General features: G+C 42.3%; 1 protein-coding gene across 2 annotated transcripts in view; it reads right to left on the reverse strand.

Annotated features, from left to right (window-relative positions):
* STRN (striatin) overlaps positions 1-21,786 on the reverse strand; it is a 239,659-nt gene that overhangs the window by 165,304 nt on the left and 52,569 nt on the right. For both annotated transcript variants that reach the window (XM_082252290.1, XM_082252289.1), the window contains exon 2: positions 3,440-3,543. In XM_082252290.1, coding sequence (XP_082108416.1) covers positions 3,440-3,543 — 104 coding nt within the window. The remainder of the gene's footprint in view (positions 1-3,439; positions 3,544-21,786) is intronic.

A 21,786-nucleotide genomic window follows, 5' to 3' on the forward strand; every position in this document is an offset into this window, starting at 1 on the left:
CGAGCACTTCTCCTTTGCCAAGATAATCCATCCACCTCACAGGTGTGGCATATCAAGATGCTGATTAGACAGCATGAATATTGCACAGGTGTGCCTTACTTAGGCTGGCCACAATAAAATGTGCAGTTTTATCACACAGCACAATGCAACAGATGTCGGGAAGTTGGCATGCTCACTGAAGGACTTTCCACCAGAGCGGTTGTCCGTGAATTGAATGTTCATTTCTCTACCATTAGCTGTCTCCAAAGAAGTTACACAGAATTTGGCAGTACAACCAACCGGCCTCACAACCGCAGACCACGTGTAATCACACCAGCCCAGGACCCTCCACATCAAGCATCTTCACCTTCAAGATGGTCTGAGACCAGCCACCCGGACAGCTGCTGCAACAATCGGTTTGCATAACTAAAGAATTTCTGCACAAACTGTCAGAAACCATCTCAGGGAAGCTCATCTGAATGCTTGTCATCCTCATCGGGGTCTCAACCTGACTGCAGTTCGTCCTCGTTACCGACTTGAGTGTGCAAATGCTCACATTCAATGGCATCTGGCACTTTAAAGAGGCATTCTGTTCACGGATGAATCCCGGTTTTCACTGTACACCGCAGATGGCGTTGTGTCGGTGAGCGATTTGCTGAGGTTAACACAATGTGGATCGAGTGGCCCATGGTGGCTGTGGGGTTATGGTATGGGCAGGCATATATTCTAGACAATGAACACAGGTGCATTTTATTGATGGCATTTTGAATGCACAGAGATACCGTGATGAGATCCTGAAGCCCATTATTGTGCCATTCATCCATGACCATCACCTCATGTTGCAAGGATCTGTATAAAATTCCTGGAAGCTGAAAACATCCCAGTTCTTGCAAGGCCAGTATACTTACCAAACATATCACTCATTGAGAATGTTTGGGATGCTCTGGATCGGCGTATACGACAGCGTGTTCCAGGTCCTGCCAATATCCAGCAACTTCGCACAGCCATTAAAGAGGAGTGGACCAACATTTCACTGGCCACAATCAACAACCTGATCAACTCTATGCAAAAGAGATGGGATGCACTGCTTGAGGCAAATGGTGGTCACACCAGATACTGACTGGTTTTCGGACCCCGGCCTGGCCCCCCAATACAGTAAAACTGCACATTTTAGAGTGGCCTTTTATTGTGGCCAGCCTAATGGCTGGAATACACGATAAGAAAATCGGCCATACACGATAAGAAAATCGGCCAAAAATTTCCGTTCAGCGAGCGATCGGCCGATATTCTACTCATTAATGCCCAGCCATCAATGAGCGATATCGATATCGTGAACGAAAAATACAGTTTGAAAAACACAAAAAATTCTGTCATCTTATTTGTGAATGAACGATATTCTATACGTTGGTGTTGAGGTTGTTCAGTTTAAATCTGTATAACCTCATCACGCATGCCCGGAAATATTTCCCCGGAAATGTTTGTCGACCCGGAAGCATTGTACAAGTTCAAGAAGTTTCGTAAACACGAATGAAAAAAGAAAGAAGGCCTCATCAAAAATATATAATGGAATGTCAAATAGACATTTGCCATGTAGGTTTTTAACAAATCTATGAATTGTTAATGTATTCCCTATTTAAATAGTAAAATACTTTTTCAAAATAAAGCATTATTCAACACTGTCTGATATATATTAAACGCATGATAAATCATGACTGTCTTGTTTTCTGATATGGGGGCCAATCACAGATAATAATTGTTGGAAACAAGCATCAGACATCCTGAGGTAGTTCCTGTAGTCATCGGGATTGTTCTCCTTTAGCTCTCTAATCAATTTAATATGAGGATATTGATCCGGTTCTGCAGCCATTTTTTTGTCCAAATTCTTCGCTTTCTTGTGCTCTTTTTTTGATGTTTATGGATGGCTAAAACACCAAGTGCAGTGATGCATATTTTGGTATTCTGGGCCTCATCCATATTCAATATCTATCACCCGTTCGTGAACACGAACACTACCCGACGAACGCACTTTGGTGCTATATATATATATATATATATATATATATATATATATACACACACACACAGCTGTATTGAATTATGCATATATATATATACACACACAGCTGTATTGAATTATGCGGTTTAAGGTCGGTCCCATGCTCGTTAGTGCTAGGCAGTCGTTGGTGCTAGGAGGAAGGGTACGGCATTAAGGTCACACGCACATTACATCACTTCCGCTTACACGTGAAGACTACGTATGTAATCGATTGGTCTGTAATGTTTTTTTTTGGATCGTTAATGTTGGCAACGTTTTCGACCGACGAACACTGTCTCGATGGTCGGCGGGCAACGGTCGGACGATATTCGGACCGTGTATGTTGGCAACGTTTTCGACCGCCAAATACTTTTTCAAAAGTTGGTGGTCGAATGATCGGGCGATATTCTAATCGTGTATTCAGGCCATAAGGCACACCTGTGCAATAATCACGCTGTCTAATCAGCATCTTAATATGCCGCACCTGTGAGGTGGATGGATTATCTCAGCAAAGGAGAAGCGCTCACTAACAGATTTAGACAGATTGTGAACAATTTTTGAGAGAAATAGGCCTTTTGTGTACATAGAAAAAGTCTTAGATCTTTGAGTTCAGCTCAATAAAAAATGGGGGCAAAAACAAGTGTTGAGTTTATAGCTCTGTTCAGTGTAATAATCAGGAAAGATTCAATTTTCCCCACAAAAAAAATTTACATCAATTCCTTCAACTACTACCTTTGTAATTTCAGAGGTCTTATTCCCCAATACAGATTGCATGTAGGCTGCATTCCCAGCTATGAATTTGTAGCTTGAGGCTACAAAACGCTCAAACACCCCCCCCCCCCCCAAAAAAAACCTATTGATTAGAATGGTGCCTGTTCACATCCGAGTGCTCTATAGCCTGTTGCTCAAAAAAGTACAGGAGCTTTTTGTCAGGCCTGAGTAGACCATCAGGCATCGAAATTCGAAGTTTTCGATTTTCTACCAATTTTCTACCTAGAGACAGTTTACCAAAGTTGAAACATATACATGTACCACCTAGAGACAGAAAAAAAAATGTAATCGACTCAATCCTTGCCTCCACATTTTTCATCCTACAAGGGAAGACATGGAGTCATGTGTGCACTAGTCTGGGTATCTTTCCCCACTCAACGGCAGTTGAAAAGAAAAGGAGGGAAGAGTGTGAGTGACTGTGTATAACCTGTTATTTCACAAGCGTGGGCAGAGCACAGGTGCAGTTGGAGCAAAACTTTGCAGGAGATTGGGCAGGGAAAAATTTGATTATATATTATAAAAGAAATGGAACTTCAGAGGTAGAGCCTAAATGATTTGGGTTATGTTGATAGGACATGCATAGCATAATCAGTTCAAATAATTTCTTAAAAGATATACAAAATAATTTACAGGGGAAATTATGGGAATACATACCTTTCCTGCTTCAAAGCATATTCCAACATTTTTATTCTTCTAACTAGATCTTTCTTTAGGTTCTCTTGCCCTTTCCTTTCACCTTGAAGAAAGGCTATCTGTGCCTATAAAAAAAGCAATATAAATAACAAGACAAATTTATACAAATAAGATATCGCATAATAAAACTAAACATCAATATGTTGTTTTAAATATACTATTGCCAATGTCTACTTTTGTCCAATTATCACATACTGCAAGAAAAAAAAAAAAAAAAGGATATAATTGAGGCTTTATTTGAACTCAAACGCAAAAGCTTATTTGTAATAGACAGTGGAAACCACCACTTTCTGCTGGCCACACAATTTTACTCCACAGCATGTCCTTCATTTTATGTGCAATTTATAAAATGCAGGCAGTGGTGTGGAGCATGCAGTGAGTGTTCAATGGAGTTATATCTGCTAAACACAAGAGAAGAAACACCATGATGATTGGAGGAGAAACCACTTACACGACTGACCGGTCACGTGACCAGGCTCTTCCTCCAAGCCTTTTAGAGTGCTTCACAGATTTTACATCATTTTACAGTAGCAGCAAAATGCATGGTTTACAATAGGTTCGGCTACACCAAAATGCACTTCTCAGTTCAGGTATTTTTCAATAATCTTTATTAGGTTTTTTAAAAACAGAACAGAATACATATGCTGTTACGTATGACGGAATTGAACATTTACTAAACAAAAAATTAGTCATGTATAAAGGGCAACTATATATCACATCTTTATTAGACAAATAGTTCCTCCTGCACACTAGACGAGTTATAGGTCGTAGGCAGGGTGCACTTTTGCTGCAGGTGGCCGAGTTACTTGGAGTGCCCTACTTGGCTAGGATCTAAGCGCTGGGGTCTCAGACCTTTGTCTTGCCTGTGCGCCTCAGGACATCAACCGAAAGCATCAAGGGAATGCCTAAAGATAGGCAAGAGACGAAGAGGGAAAGAAAAAGAAAAGAAGAGTAGAGAGCACGTAGGAATGTACTCTCTCAAGTCGATCATCAAGATAAATATTTGATCCAGGGATGCCATGTTTTCTAAAACAGAGCAATATTATCATGTAGGATAGCCGAAAGGAGTTTGTTCACTATAATCCATGACAGTTTGGTCTTCATCAATTCAAATAAAAGTGCAAGTGATTTCCAAGATCTGAAGATAGAGATTCTTCCTGCCACAAAGATAAATGCTATTAATATCCTCAGTGTTCCAAAGTCCCCTCCACTGGGTGACCTAGTAGTGGCTGTTAAGGGGATTTTATTTACTTAAATAAAATCATAGGTGCGGGTCCAAAATTTATTTACTTTTGGACATGTTCACCAAGCATGAAAAGTTGTACCCTGTTGGGACACAACTTTTAAAAAACACTGTGGAGAATTAGCAAGGAGTCATGATGCCACTCTGGTTGGAACCATAGCTTTCAGTTTTTATTGTGCAATGTTTCAAGGCTCAGCTACCAATCTCAAACACTTGACGTAGCACACTAGTCCCAAAAACTAAGATGCTCAACCAAGTCTGTAAGTATTAAAGATATTGTATAGTTCTAAAGATACTTGTTAGACGTGGCCATCATCCACAATTGTATGTGTGTATAAAGAAAATGAAAAGTCAGACTGTACAGGTCAAACAAAGGGATATTCATGATTCAATAAAAATCCATGTTATTATATAAAAAATAAAACAGTCGCAAAATGACAAATGAATAAAAACAATCCATTGAGGGAGAGAAGTATATGGTGACTGGTCTGATAAGCACTATATAACTGGGGGGTCTTCGGTGCCGACGCGTTTCCCAGATCGCTTCCTAAGGGCTACAAAGACCATACAGTACTCATCTCTGGTAGTACACATACAAGGAATATTCCCTGGGCAGGCGCCAGGACCATATTATAGGACAACCATCTGATGTTAGTCTATTATCCTTCTACGTGTGTCCAGACAAACATATGGCAAGGTATATGTGAAAAGGTATTGATACAAGAGGAGCTCCCTCACAGAGGTCTGTCACTTTCTGAATGAAACTATCGCCCCAATAGGGTTGAGGGGGGTGGATGGATGACTCCGCTACAAAAAGGTGCCCCTAAGTCAGTCAGAGTAGATAGGGCTATATCACTTTCAAATATGGATCATCAAATCCAAACACCCAATGCAAAAGTCCTGTGAGTTCATGTCACACACTGCCTTGGAACAACCATGTGGCAGTGTGTGATGAAGTGAGCCCACAGGACTTTTCCACTAGGTGTTTGGATTTGTCGATCCATATTTGAAAGTGATAAAGCCCTATCTACTCTGACTGACATAGTGGTGACGTTTGTAGCGGGATCATCCATCCACCCCCCTCAACCTTATGGGGTGATAATTTCATCCAAAAAAGGGACAGGCCTCTGACGGAGCTCCTCTTGTATCAAGACCTTTTCACATATACCTTGCCATATGTTTGTCTGGACATACACAGAAGGATAATAAAAAACCAAACATCAGATGGTTGTCCTAGATTATAATCCCAGCGCCTGCCTAGGGAATATTCCTGTCATGTGTAGATGAGTACTATATGGTCTTTGTAGCCCTGAGGAAGCGAGTGGTGAAACGCGTCGGCACCGAAGACCCAATTCTATAGTACTTATCAGACCAGCCACCATATACATTTCTCCCTCAAGGGATTGTTTTTAAAAATTTGTCATTTTGTACTGTTATTTTATTTTTGATATAATAAAAACATGAATTTTATTGAATCATGAATATCCCTCTGTTTGGCCTGTACAGTCTGACTTTTCTTTTTACACATAAAGATATTGCAAGTATTAAAGTTGAAAGTTCCCTGAATAATCTACTTTCTAGCTTCTAGATATACGGACAGGCTCTCTTTTTCCATTCTTATTTAGCCACCTCTTAAAAAGAGTATGATTTCATGTATGGAATGATATAGGATTAATGAATTGTATACAGTGTATAGCCTCTTGTTATATTATGCTAACAGGTGGTGTTTAGTGAACGCAAATTTTTCAAACTGAACTCGCTGAAAAAAAGATTTATAAAAGGAGGGAACAGAAATCCACACGAAAGCTCATGGTCCACAGCTCAGGGATCACTGCTGTAATGGTTACAATTCCTTATCATGGCCAGCATTCCATGCATAGCTTTCATTCAAAGAAAAAAAAAAAAAAAAAAAGAATGCTCAATAAAAAGACAGGCGTAACTTGCAATACTGAAATTAAATTTAGAAGGAATGTAAGCAAGCAACGCCATTCTACTGATTTACACTTCATAGGAGCAATCTGCCAATGAAAAGCTTACTACAGCTTTATTAACACCTTAAAGCATACTTATAGGGAAATAAAGTAACAGGGCACATAGAGAAAATAACATGGGGTGAATCACTCTAGTGGAAACTTCACATAAAAAAAAAAAAAAAAAAACTGGCAGACGTTTTAACCCTTTCTTATTTTACCCTAAAATAAAAATGTAAAAAAAAAAAAAGCTTGAGCTATAGATGCAGTTTAAAAGGATGCATCAAATTAGTTACTTTGTTTACACTTTTCTCCTCTAGCAAGGAGAAACAAATACAGTTGTGCTATAAAGTTTGCATACACTGCCAGAAATCGTGAAATTTTGTCATTGATATTGAAAACATGGCAAAATAGGATTTTTGTACTCAACATAAAATACATTTCTCTGAGTTCATCTATGGACACAGCTTTCTAATCATCCTGACTACAGGGTTATATTGCCTCCTGCAGGAGTAGGACTAGGCAGAATAAAAATAAAAAAAATTGGCTACGCGCATGGACAGTCCCCAGCTGGTATATAGTCCTCGCTCTGCTATAGGTAATCAGTTTAGTAGCAAGCAGTGTTAGAAGTATCAAAACTCCATAAAAGGGGTGGGTGGCTATCAATGAGAGCTAGGAACAATCTGTGCAGCACGCTCTGAGCAAAAACATAAGCAAATATATTAGTGGCCTCATGGATAAAGACCCACATCCATGAGGCTGCATTTATGTGTGTACAGTCAGCGGGAAGGGGTTAAAAACTAAAATCTTGAATGACATCTGTAAAATAACCAAAGTTATAACCAAGCTTCCTGATATTTTACAATGGAAGGAAAAAAAAAATTGGATTTTTGACTTACCGTAAAATCCATTTCTCTGACAGCATCCACCCCTCTGCGGATATATAATTCTCCTGATATTCATAACCATTGGGTTATACTGCCCCCTACAGGAGTAAGAGACTAGGCAGAAAATAATTCTGGCTACATCCATGTGCATTTCCAGGGGGGTATACTCCCTCTCTCTGCCATAGCCACTCAGTTTTGTTACAAGCAGTGTCAGGAGAATTATAACTCCAGAGGGGTGGGTGCTGAGTCCGTCAATGAACATCAGAAAAATGGATTTTATAGTAAGTCAAAAATCCCATTTTCGCTTTCATTCATTGTTGGACACAGCAAGTGTTCACCGACAACCAGGTGGCTGCTTTGCAAACCTGGGTCACTAATGCCTGATATGATGGAAAAGGGTACTAAGCGTCCTAGTAGAGTGCGCCTTGACAGGAAAAGGAGGAACCTGCCCCTTGATGGAATAGGTCTGAACCGTCTGTCCGATTCATCCGAAAATGGTCGCAGAGGAAGCGGACAACCCTTTTTGAGGTCCATCCCTGAGCACAGAGTCTGACTTCCTGAAAGACCCCGAAGCTGCCAGGTACACCCTAGTTGCCCTGACCAAATCCAAGGAATGCAAGGCAATTTCCTTCGGATGTTTAGGCCTGGGACACAGGGAAGGTAACAATGTCTTCATTCAAAGGAAAATCAGAGACAACCTTTGGAAAGAAGGACAGACAGGGAGGAAGAAAAACCTTATCCCTGTGAATCCCCAGGCAAGGTGAACGACAGGATAACGTCACCAGTTCCGACACCCTGCATGTAGGGGTGATAGCCACTAAAAAGGCCACCTTCTGGGACAGCTTAAGCAGGGGAATCTCCCAAATATTTTCAAAGGGAGGCTTCTGTAGAGCTGAAAGCACCAAATTAAGATCCAAAAGGTGTCAACGGAGTCCGCACTGGAAGAACCAAAATTTCGGACACCCTGAAGAAAGGTACGCACCAGGGGAGTGTGTGTCCAAAGGTCGTTGGAAGAAAACCACCAAAACCCGCCATCTGGCCCTTGATGGTACTCCAGGCCCCCCCATTGAAGGCAGGGTAAGATCTGAGCCACCAAGAGTGAAGGTGAACCTCAAGAGATTCGTACCACGCAATGTACGTCTTCCACCTGCGAAGGTAGATCTTCCTAGAGGTAGATTTCCTAGCTTTCAACAGTGTAGGAATCCCTGACTCAGATAAACCCCTATCCTTCAGCACCTGGCGTTCAACAGCCAGGCGGTCAAAGCCAGCGACTAATGCAGGATGGAAGATCAGTCCTTAGGACTGCAGACCCTCCCCGAGAGGAAGCTGCCAAGGAACGTTGGCGACCAGCCACACCAGATCGGCGTACACAAGCCAGGAGAGGCCAATCCAGAGCCACTAAGATGGCCGGAATCCCTTTTGCCTCAATCCTGCATAGAAGTCTTGGCAGAAACTTGAGAGGGAAGGCGTAAAATAGACGATACTATCCCCACGGGGCCACCAGCGTGTCTGTGGCGTCCGCCAGAGGATCCCTTGCCCGAGCCACAAACCTCTGCACCTTTCTGTTGAGCCGAGACGCCAACAGATCCACCCTCAGGGGTGCCCCACCAGATACACAGCTAATGAAACACCTTGGGATGAAGGGACACCCCATGGTCCAACAGGTCCAACACCTGCCGACTGAGGTAATTTTTGTCTGCCAATTTTCCACCCCGGGAATGTGTTGGGTGGAGAGGGCTGGAACAAACTGTTCTGCCCACCTTAGAATGCCGGCTACCTCCAGAGCCACCAGGACACTCCTTGTGCCCCCTTGATGATTGACATAAGCCACGGCATTGTCCGATTGAATGCGCACTGAAAAGCCCTGAAGACGATCCGTCCAATGATCCATACACAGTCTGATCGCTTGGAATTCCAAGACATTGATCGGGAATCTGGACTCTTCCAGCGTCCAGAACCCCTGAGCAGAATGCTTGCTGAGGAAGCCACTGTCCAATACAAGAGGAAGGAAGGAAGGAAGGAAGGAAGGAAGGAAGGAAGGAAGGAAGGAAGGAAGGATTTTCCCACCTTAATTGCCAAAGAACATAGCAACCCTATAAGGGACTCCTTCATGCCCCGACTCAGCCAGATCAGATTGTTCAGAGATTGTGGAATCTTGTCCCATTTGATCAGAATTTCCCCTTAACAGGGACCTCGTATGAAACTGTGCAAACGGAATTCCCTCAGAAAAGGTAGACACCATCAGGACCAGCACCCACATGCAAGTCCGGAGGGATGACCATTTGTTGGACAGCAGGAGATGAATTGCAGCCTGCAATTTCTGGAGTTTGTCCAGAGGAAGGAGCACTCTGGATAAGGCAGAGTCCAGAGTCAGGCCCAAATTGTTCAGCTTTGTGGACGGAACCAGAGCAGACTTCTGAAAATTCAGAATCCAGCCAAACTCCCGCAGAGTTCGTATTGTGATCCCCAGGTTCTCCACCAGAACAGAGGAGACTGCGCTTGCAGAAGGAGATCTTCCAAGTAGTACAGTGCCGTGATCTCCCATTGGCGGAGCAAAGCTAGCACCAGGGCTAACACTTTTATGAAGGCCCAAGGAGCAGATGCGAGACCAAAGGGTAACGCCACAAGCTGATAATGCTCCTCAGCAAAGCAGAGAAAACGCTGGTGACTGGCAAATATTGGAATGTGAAGGTAGGCATCCTCGATATCGATGTGAGGAAATCCCCCTGACGCAGGGATGCCACCACCATTCGAATGGACTCGATTCTGAACTTCTTTACGAGCACAAAGTAGTTTAGCGACTTGAGGTCCAGGATTGGACGCACTTTGCCTTCCTTCTTGGGAACTGTAAACATGTTTGTATAATAACCCTGAACAATTTCCGAGGGCGGAACCAGGACAATTCCCCCTTGAAGGAACAGGTCTTGTACCACCCCAAACAAGGCCCTGAAAGCAGTCTGGTGAAAGGCGCAAAGTTGGAAGGAAAAAACCTTGCCGGGGACAAGAGCGAAACTCGATCTTCTAGCCGGACCAAAAGACTTTGTGGACCCCATTGTCTTGCACCCGTGAAGTCCACGGGTCCAGAAACCAGTGAAAACATGCCCCTCAACCTTGATAAAAGAGGAGGGCACACATTCATGCAGAAGGAGCCTTTTCCACGGGTCTGTAGAAGCCCGATCTTGGCTTTGCAGACGAGGTTCATTTTGATCCCCCAGAAGAAGCCCCGAGCGGCGAAAAAAAAACTTCAGCTCAAAAGGAAGGCCCAAGCCTATGACAAGGTTCCTTGCCCTTAGTAGCCTGTGGAGGAAAAGTACTCTTCTCCCCCCCCCCCCCCCACCAGACTCCCCAAAAACAGAAACATGCACCTGCAGCCACCAGGAGAATCTTCAATACACGTGCGGCGATCAGAAATAAAAGGATCCAGGAGTCTGCACCAGGGGACGAGGGGGAGCTCCCACCCCCAAAATCGCCACCATTTCCAATGGCAAACCACATCAAAATAGCCACCAGAATACACAAACAAGGCCGCCATGTATAGAAACAAAATGGCGGCACCTCGAGGCTTACAGAGACCCAGGAGGAAAAATGGGGTGTCCTGGTAGGAGCCCCCGCCAGGTACAACCTCAGCCACCCCCCCCCCTCCGCACAGTCGATAGGATGGGGGTGTGTCACCGGCGACCGGACTATCGCCATCAGCGCCCTGGCTCCATCCCAGCAAAGTGGCCAGACCACCCAAACAGCCCCAGCGTGGGGGGGCAGGATTAGGGACTTGGCAAGGGGGGTGCCTGCAGGAGGGAGGGGAACCCGGAGATTTAACCGTCCCAAGGAAGGGCCCAGGTCCACCCCAAAACCCTCCAGGGGAGAGAGCGAACAGTTACTCACCATACCAGGAGGGCACACTCCAGACAAAACCCCTCTTCATTGAAATGTTGGGGTGCTGTCGGCCAGGAGGAACGGTGCGATTTAGGCCAAGACCTGGTCGAACACGACCTCGCGAGGCATTTAATTTGCAGGCCAGTCCCCGTCCGGTGGGGCTATGTTGCGGCCTCCCTAGCTCTGTGAATGCTCGCTGGCCTGACTGTGGTGACCACTGGACCTAGATTAGCCAGCCCGTCACCCAGTCCAGCAGTTGATTGTAGATCTCACAGGAAAAAATCCAGAGAAAATAAATTTCTATGTAAAAAAAAAAAAAAAAAGCCAGCACCAGAGATCCCAGCAAGGAAAAAAAAATCCTTACTCCTGACTAGGCAGAAAAAAAACTGGAGTGGCCATTATAGCAGAGAGAGGGGAGTATGTCCCCTGGGACTGCCCATGGGTGTACCCAGAATTCTTTTCTGCCTAGTGTCCTACTCCTGTAGGGGGCAGTATAACCCAATGGTTATGAATATTAGGAGCTTTGTGCGTCAATGAACGAAAGAGAAACCCTATTTTTTTTTACAAGTATCCATGGTTTTGAGTAAATCGACTGAGCAACTCTTAAGTAAAATCATTCAAGGAACAATACACATTTACAGGTCACTATTGTGTGCATATAAATAAAAAATTATAAAAGTTTACAGATTAACCAATACCATTATTAATTATATGCTCCAGTGTGCCTCTTGTATAAGTGATCTTGCCTCTACAATGCACATATATTCATTGGGGTTAAAGTGTGTGTGTGTGTAGAAATTTTTTTTTTTCCCAAGCATGTCGGTATTTTAAATACATTTTCAGTTTGGACACAGTAACGCATAGTTCAAAAAGCAGCTTCACATTAAAGTGTTGGAACATATAATTAAATGGTACCAAAACCTCTAGTTTCCCACTGACACACTCAGCAATGGCAACGATTTTCAAGAATAAACTATTTCTAAACTGTCTTAGTACAGCACTATAAACACGCAAACAAGCAAAAGACTGCGTGGGAAAAAGGTTGGATCCTGTGAAATTTTGAATCTTCCCGTTTCTGTAAACCTAAACTCATTTTTTACCTTGATGTTCGAGGCGTAAAAGTTGAGGGAAACCTTGCTAATGCACCCAAAAAGAGAAAATAACACTGATAGATATTCTAATCATTTCTCACTCTATTAAAAATGTGCATTCAGGAAGATTAGTCATGCCCAACACAAACTCATTTACTGTTAAATTCCAAGATGTTTGCAATGCATACCAACAACCTCCCACAAATATCTGCATTTTGTCTTAGTTAACAATTATGTCACTTTCATTTTAACCTCTCCCACAGATTGTTGTCATTTCCTCTTCTTTGGCTTGTCTAGAATGTTTAGAGTTCCAGACTGACCAGACCACTGAAAACCTCACATTCTTGATCCTAGCTGACATCATAACAGTATTCCTACATTCCAAGCTTTCTATTTGATTGTAACTAAGCACATATCCAGCAGGAAGTGGTCTATTATCCAGTGTGTGGAACTTCATTTACTGTATTTGGCAAAAACACCTGTAATATTAGAAGTAAAAAAACTGGTTGAAGGAAGCTTTGTGTGTTTACACAGGCCCATTCATGCTGCATTCCTTGAATGTTTTGCTGATGGAATAGTCAACTAACAAGACAGCGCAACTGATTTGAGAAAGTCTTTGCTTTTCTGTAGAGCTATTTAGTAGCCTGCCTTTAAATTCACATTTTACGTGGTTAACAAGTAAAATACAGCTATTTATCAAAGTGTGTGTTTGGTGCTTTCTCACAGCGAAAATCTATTCCACAGCTGTCTATTGGGGCCACTAAAATATTTGCCCAGACTGCCCTCCAAAGAAGGTCAGTCTAACTTTTTTACTCTAGACACAATGCTAGCCCAAATTAGAGGGGATAATACAATGCTATATTTTTAGATTGACCGTTACATGGAGCTCTAATGAAAATGTATCTATACTGGTGTCCAACCTGCAGCCCCATGATATTTTTGAGTGGCCTTTAGGAGCCAGCAAGCAGTAGTCCCTGCTTTCCATGATTACTCAAACTGGTCAGTGCATGGTCCATCCCAGAAAGATAAGAATCATTGCTATGGAAAGTATGAAAATGCCTTTCTGCATTGGGTCCTGCAGATCAGAGAAAGTACACCATGTAGAGAACTACCACACAATATAGAGTACCAGCATACTACCCAGAGCTGCTATCCTGTATTCACATTGGAAGAATTTGAACTCCAGCATGAAAAAGACGGCTTTTTTTTTTTTTTTACCTGGTAACTATTTAAAGTGGAACTTTAGAAAATTAGGTCCTGCTAAATCACTTCAGGCCGCCTGCTTTTGCAGGTATAGCTATGCAAAAAAAAAAAAAAAAAAAAAAAAAAAAAAAAAAAAGGTACCGATGCGGTTTAAAATCCAGTAAGCCAGTCTCACCCTGCACTGTACCGAAATTTGACACCCATGCTGATGATACCCTAAAAGATTTACTATGCTCAGGGGCTCTGGGCTTCAACAAAAAACAGCCGCCCCCAGCAAGAACGCGGATAAATGCTGGAGGCAATTTACAGCACATACTAATTTTGGTAGCATAATTATTATTGTGGAATGTATGTTTCTTGCTAAAGAACATTTTATCAAGGTATGGTTAAAAGGTGGTGGTCTTTTCAGGAGGCTTCTCTGAAAAAAAAAAAAATAGCCAAAGAAATAAAAACAGCCACAGATGATTTGATTTTGTTTTCTGAAACCACATGCTGCTGGCAGTAATCACGTGGTACAAACCTGACAGGCTGGTTGTACTGAAGCTAATTGATGGATTGAGGGCGGGGGGGGGGGGGGGGGTAACAGACCCTCCTTGAGCATAGATACAGATGAATATAGATGCATATTAAGCACTTTGTGGTTAGACAGCACTGGGTACGCACATAAAATTAGTACTAACCGTGCTAACTGACAGATTTCTCCTCCTGCCTTTGTAAACACATCAGGGATTCTGGGCAACATCACTAAGCAAATCTATTGGGTTCTGTCATTTATGATGGGCGCAGCAACTGGTAAACCTCGTCAGGTGACAAGTCATTGTGATTGTTATTGATCTACATAGCTGCGTAAAGTTATTGGACTTGAATTTCTATTGGGGTACATAGATCTTTATCAGAGAGGAAGACTTTTTCATGGTGTGGGTGTTTGATTTAGTTTTTCATACCTTCATTCACACTCCCCCCCCCCCCCCCCCCCCCCAAGTCTTAGGGGGGAGTGTAGAAATCTGGACACTCCCCTTTTCTAAACCTCTTTTGGGGGGAAAGGATGTAGGAATGAGGCCTTTGTTCCCACAACAATGGAGAAAGGGTATGTTTAAAATATGTGGGGTGGAAAGGTTCAAGAGGGGGGAGCTGCACACTTGATGACCTCCCAGGCAGCACACATGTAGAAGGGTCCTTCATAATTTTCAATGGGACATTGATTTTAAGGATGTACTGGCCCTTCAAGGAAGGAGTCTCTGGACCTTAACACTACCTTGTTTCTGTAAAAATAAATAGTTCCTTTAGTGGACAAAACGGCCGCTCAGATGCACATCTAGCAGAGGTGACGCCAACCACAAATGAAAGTAAGGAAGAAAGCGTGGAAAGGAGGAATATTTTTAAAAGGTTCAAAAGGTGTTTTTTGATGTGCGAAGATAACTAAACTCAAATACCACACAGTGTCACAGGTGAAGGCAGCTACACAAAAGTCTTACATAATGGGAGGCCAGAAGTCTTTGGAACAAGATCACTAGCATTGATAGAACTGGCTTTTGATGGTACTTGGGCCAATTGTTTATCCAGGCCAAATTGCAAAAAAGGTCAAAGACGTCATCCCACAGAGTTTTCTTTGATGAAATCCTCTTTCCTTGCACCAAGACGTATCTCCTTTAATGTGCGACCTGGTAGAAAGTGCACTTTCTGGCTTAGAACATTGTAGAAATTACCATTTCAGAGACACTCCTGGCCCTCAAGATAGTGCTTTAACAGCTAATACTAGTATCTGTGAAACTGATGATAAACTGGTCCTTGGGGCAGAAGGTTGCCTTGGTTAGACAAAAGGTTGTCTTGGGACAGAAGGTTGCCTTAGTCAGAAGCATCTGCCAGGAGTTTGCCAAGATTGGAATACCACATCCACCTGGGCCATTTCAGAGCCATGAGTATCACTGGAATACCCTCTACTTCAAACCAGCAGCGCAGAGTAGTAAGGAGTTTCATGGAAGGAAAGGCATAGATTAGGCTGAACTAATCCCACAGAGCCTCTAGAGCATCCACTACTTATGCCAGAGGAGCTTTGTACCTGGAAACAAACCTGTCCAATATTTTCTATTAAACACAGGGACAAGATAAAAAAATAAAAAAATCTTTAGGTGTAATGCCCATTACCCTGGATCCAGGCCTTGGTGGCTTAGGAAATCTACCTGCCAACTGTCCACCCCTTGGATACAAGAATCAGAAAAGGCTGGAGCGTTAAAGTACGCCCAAGATAGAATCCTTTTTAAGTATCCTGCCATTTCAAGACTTCTGGTTGCTTGCTTAATGTACACTATTTCTGTGGAGTTGTTGAACTGAATCCAGATCAAATTACCCCACAGTCAAGAGGTCAAGCATTGCAGGCACAACCAAATTGGGAGTACCAGAATGCTGTTTTGGGTATGGGATTTCTCCGGTGAACAATCCTTTGGACCGTCAAGGTGTCCAGGACTTGTCTTTAAAAGAGTTAAAAAAACACCTTCTGTCTTTTCATCTTAATGCATTCTAAGCATTAAGATAAAAGCCTTCTGTGTGCAGCAGCTCCCCTAATACTTACCTGAGATCCCTCTCTCTCCAGCATTGTTCACGATCTCAGCTGACCAAGATTCTCCTTCCTAATTGCCTGAGACACAGCAGCACCGCCATTGGCTCTTGCTGCTGTCAAAGTCAGCTAGCCAATCAGCGGAGAAAGGGGGCGGGGCTCCATGTCAATGGACACAGGGTGCTGTGATTCAGCTCGGGTGCCCCCATTGTAAGCTGCTTGTTGTGGGGGCATTGAACAGGAGGGAGGGGCCAGGAGCACAGAAGTGGGACCCGAGAAGGAGGAGGATCTGAGCTGCTCTGTGCTAGTCCACTGCAACAGAGCAGGTAAGTATAACAGGTTTCTTATTTTTACAGAGAAAAAAAAATGAGACTTTACATTCACTTCAACCCTTTAGGCTGGCAAAGTTATGAAAGCTTTCCCCAACTCCAGAGCAGGATACTTGAAGCCGTCAGTCCAAAAACAACCTGGTCCTTGGTGTCAGGTGAATTGGTCTTTAGAGACTGAACCGGTTTGTCCCAAAGGAATACAAGTTGCAGGGGACTGGAGTGGAACTTGACAAGCAGGACAGCCAGATACTCCAAGCAATGATCCATGCTCCAAAGCAGACTATTAAAGATTCAGGATCCAACCAAAAAACTTTTCAGGGTCTGAAACGTCCTCATCGCATTGTCAGTCAGGAGCAGCACTGACTATTCCCTCAATAGGGGATCATTTAGGCATTACACAATGGTAATGCCCTGGCAGTGTAACAGGAGGAACACAGGGGCCAGGGAGTCCAATGGCCCTAATAGTCAACTCTTGCTCAGCCTATTCACAAAATGGGTATTTAGAGACTGGGTCACCCCAGAGGCTGTGCCAAGGCTCTGGGCCTGGGCTTGACAGCTAACACAGAGTGTAGAAAGATGGCGATTTAGGAGAAATATACTCTTTTAAAAAAAGAAAAATGTCCACAAGAATGACTAAACTTTACTTCGGACAGAAACAGGTCTTTCCCCATAGAACACTAGAAAAAAAAAGGTATGCTCGGATCAGAAAGGATTATCCAAGCTGGCTTTTTTTTTTTTTTAGCCTGACTGACTTTCTTTCAATCCATAAAGATGTCCCATGGGTCGGGTCTACAAAAAACGAAATCAAAGATCAGAAAAATGGGATTTGTGACTTACCGTAAAATCCATTTCTCTGATGTTCGTTAACAAATCTGATATTCATAACCATTGGGTTATACTCCCCCTACAGTAGTAGGACACTAGGCAGAAAAGAATATTGGTTACACCCATGGGCAATCCCAGGGGTATACTACCTCTGTCTAGCCACTCAGTTGTTGTTTTCTGCCTAGTCAGGAGTAAGGACCCATTTCCTTGCTGGGATCCTGGCAAAATATTTTAGATCATTTTTTTTTCTACTCAATTTTTCCCTATTAGATCAACAATTAACTGCCGGACTGGGCAACTGGCTGTAAAATCTAGAACCAGTGGTCACCCCATTTTGGCCAGCGAGTGCATGCACGCCTCAACTCCACGACATAGCCCCACTGGATGGGGGCTGGCCTGCGAGTTAAACGCCTCGCGAGGTCGCATACGACCGGGTCACGGCTAGAGTTGCAGCGTTCCTCCTGGCTGACAGCTCCCCATTTGGATTGAGAGGGTTTGTACCATGTGATTACTGCCAGCAGCATGTGGTTTCAGAAAACAAAATCAAATCCCGGGATGCGGCTCGGAGGATAATCCAAGTGCTTCATGTGAGGGTACATAGAAACATAGAATGTGTCGGCAGATAAGAACCATTTGGCCCATATAGTCTGCCCAATATATCTGAATCCTATGAATAGTCCCTGGCCCTATCTTATATGAAGGATAGCCTTATGCCTATCCCATGCATGCTTAAACTCCTTCACTGTGTTTGCAGCTACCACTTCTGCAGGAAGGTTATTCCATGCATCCACTACTCTCTCAGTAAAGTAATACTTCCTCATATTACTTTTAAACCTTTGCCCCTCTAATTTAAAACTGTGTCCTCTTGTGGTAGTTTTTCTTCTTTTAAATATGCTCTCCTCCTTTACCGAGTTGATTCCCTTTATGTATTTAAAAGTTTCTATCATATCCCCTCTGTCTCTTCTTTCTTCCAAGCTATACATGTTAAGGTCCTTTAACCTTTCCTGGTAAGTTTTTTCCTGCAATCCATGTACTAGTTTAGTAGCTCTTCTCTGAACTCTCTCTAGAGTATCTATATCCTTCTGGAGATATGGCCTCCAGTACTGCGCACAATACTCCAAGTGAGGTCTCACCAGTGTTCTGTACAGCGGCATAAGCACTTCTCTCTTTCTACTGCTTATACCTCTCCCTATACATCCAAGCATTCTGCTGGCATTTCGTGCTGCTCTATTACATTGTCTTCCCACCTTTAAGTCTTCTGAAATAATTACTCCTAAATCCCTTTCCTCAGATACTGAGGTCAGGACTGTGTCAAATATTCTATATTCTGCCCTTGGGTTTTTATGCCCCAGGTGCATTATCTTGCACTTATCCACATTAAATTTCAGTTGCCAGAGTTCTGACCATTCTTCTAGTTTTCCTAAATCCTTTTCCATTTGGCGTTTCCCTCCAGGAACATCAACCCTGTTACATATCTTTGTGTCATCAGCAAAAAGACAAACCTTACCATCAAGGCCTTTTGCAATATCACTTATGAAGATATTAAACAAAATTGGTCCCAGTACAGATCCCTGAGGCACCCCACTGGTAACATGACCTTGTTCTGAATGTTCTCCATTTGACTACAACCCTCTGTTGTCTGTCACTCAGCCACTGCCTAATCCACTCAACAATATGGGAGTCCATGCTCAATGACTGCAGTTTATTGATAAGTCTTCTATGTGGGACAGTGTCAAAAGCCTTACTAAAATCTAGATATGCAATGTCTACTGCACCTCCACCGTCTATTATTTTAGTCACCCAGTCAAAAAAATCTATAAGATTTGTTTGACATGATCTCCCTGAAGTAAACCCATGTTGTTTTTCATCTTGCAATCCATGGGATTTAAGATGTTCCACGATCCTATCCTTTAATAGGGTTTCCATTAATTTGCCTACTATTGATGTCAGACTCACTGGTCTATAGTTGCTCGATTCCTCCCTACTACCTTTCTTGTGAATGGGCACAACATTTGCCAATTTCCAATCTTCCGGGACAACTCCTGTTACTAATGATTGGTTAAATAGATCTGTTAATGGTTTTGCCAGCTCACCACTAAGCTCTTTTAATAATCTTGGGTGTATCTCATCAGGACCCTGTGACTTATTTGTCTTCACTTTAGACAGCAATCTTAGAACGTCTTCCTCTGTAAAGACACATGCATCAAATGATTCATTAATCATCCTTTTCAAGTGGAGGTCCTTCTCCTTTTTCTTCTGTAAAAACTGAACAGAAGTATTCATTAAGGCAGTCGGCTAGCCCTTTATTCTCTTCTACATACCTTCTGTCCTTTGTTTTTAATTTAGTTATTCCTTGTTTTAATTTCATTTTTTCATTTATATATCTGAAGAATGTCTTATCCCCCTTTTTCATAGACTGAGCTAGTTTTTCTTCTGCCTGCGCTTTAGAAGTTCTTATAACTTGCTTGGCCTCTTTCTGCCTAATCTTGTAGATTTCCTTATCTTCATTGCTCTGGGTTTTTTTTATAATTACAAAATGCTAGCTTTTTATTTTTAATGATTTGGGCCACTTCTGCTGAGTACCACAGTGGTCTCTTCCTTTTTTTGCTTTTACTGACAAGTCTAATGCAATTTTCTGTTGCCTTCAATAATGCACCTTTTAAGTAGTCCCATTTCTCCTGGACTCCATGTAATCCGTTCCAGTCTGATAAGGACTCATTTATGACTAATTTAATTTTTGAAAAGTCTGTTTTTCTAAAATCTAAAACTTTTTGTTTTTGTGTGGTGTGACTCTTTCACAGTTCTTATATTAAACCACACTGACTGGTGATCACTAGATCCCAAGGTTTCGCCTACAATGACATCATATACCGAATCCCCATTTGTGAATACCAAATCCAAAATGGCCTCCCTCCGGGTTGGCTCCTCAACCACTTGTTGCAGACAACCCCAGTAGGGAATTTAAAATATCTGTACTCCTGGTAGAACTTGCTATTTTGGTTTTCCAGTTTATCTCTGAAAGCTGCTACACTTGGTCTGAATGGGAAGGGAGCAGTTTACCTTTTCACAAAGGCGGTTCCTGAACCCACTTATGTATTTCTGGTAAGAGGCCAATGTGGTTTTTGCACCGGTGGTGAAGAGCACAGAGTTTATGGTTGTCACATGAAGAGTGTTTTTTGGAAATTTATTGCACCTACCTCTCGTCCGCCGGGTAAGGAGGAAATCCACCAGGTGGAGGGATTTCACAACTATCAATTTGATAACACTTGTTTTCCCTGCACTTTGATTTCGTATCACATCACCAATTGAAAGATTTTTCATTTCTGACTTTTATTTGAATATCACTTCCTTTTAATAACACTTTATGTCATTATAATTGACGGAATTTTGGATTTAGCGCACCAATTTATTACACACACACTATATTTTATATATATATACACATACATATACACACACACATATATATACATATATACATATATACATACACACATACATACATATAGCTATTTTAAGGTCAAAGTTAGGCTCAAAGTGCAGGGTCTATGCATTTTTATTAGGGGAGGAAAAAAAAAATCAGTTTTTCTGGGCCCTTCTACAGGTGCAAACTAACACAAACATGTGATATTGCTGCAATCGTCGGAAGCAGGAGTGTTTATTTTGGGTTGTTCTTTAGTGCTAGATTATAGTATTAAAGAAAAATACTGCTCAATTTAAAAAATGATTTTTCATTTTGTGCCAGTTTTCCTTTAGATAAAGAAAAAAAAAAAAGCAGAAGGTAAGCACAAATCCATTGCCATTTACCAACAAAAGCTCAATTTCTCCTGAAACAAACATACATTTTTCTCCAGGCTTTTTCCCTTTTAATCACTTCTCTCCCAAAGCAAGGTATTAAATATCCTGGTACTCAAGGGGTTAACAAAACACACAGCCAAGAGAAGAAAAAATAAATGGGATGCACACTGAGAACCGCCAATCAATAAATGAACGGTTTTAAGTATTGCCTAGTCAAAGTGAATCATGACCAATTTAAATAAAAAATATAAACACATACAGCGACAAATACTCCATATCCACGCGTTTCTTCATTCATTCAAAAAAGATTGGTACAGTCTCTTAACAATGACACGCACTATTTCTATAAATAAGTTGCAAACTTTCAGTGCTGTGCTCCCCGTCAGTGAGCTCACTCACTGACAACTGTGGACACTTAAAGCGGTAGTATACAGTTTCTTTCACTTTTAACTACAGGTAAGCCTATAATAAAGCTTACCTGTAGGTACAATTAAGATCTCCTAAACCAGCATGCGCTCTGAAGGTCCGGCGGACC

Source organism: Pelophylax lessonae (genome assembly GCF_965119305.1).
Source record: "Pelophylax lessonae genome assembly, chromosome: 3".
Taxonomy (NCBI): Eukaryota; Metazoa; Chordata; class Amphibia; order Anura; family Ranidae; genus Pelophylax; species Pelophylax lessonae.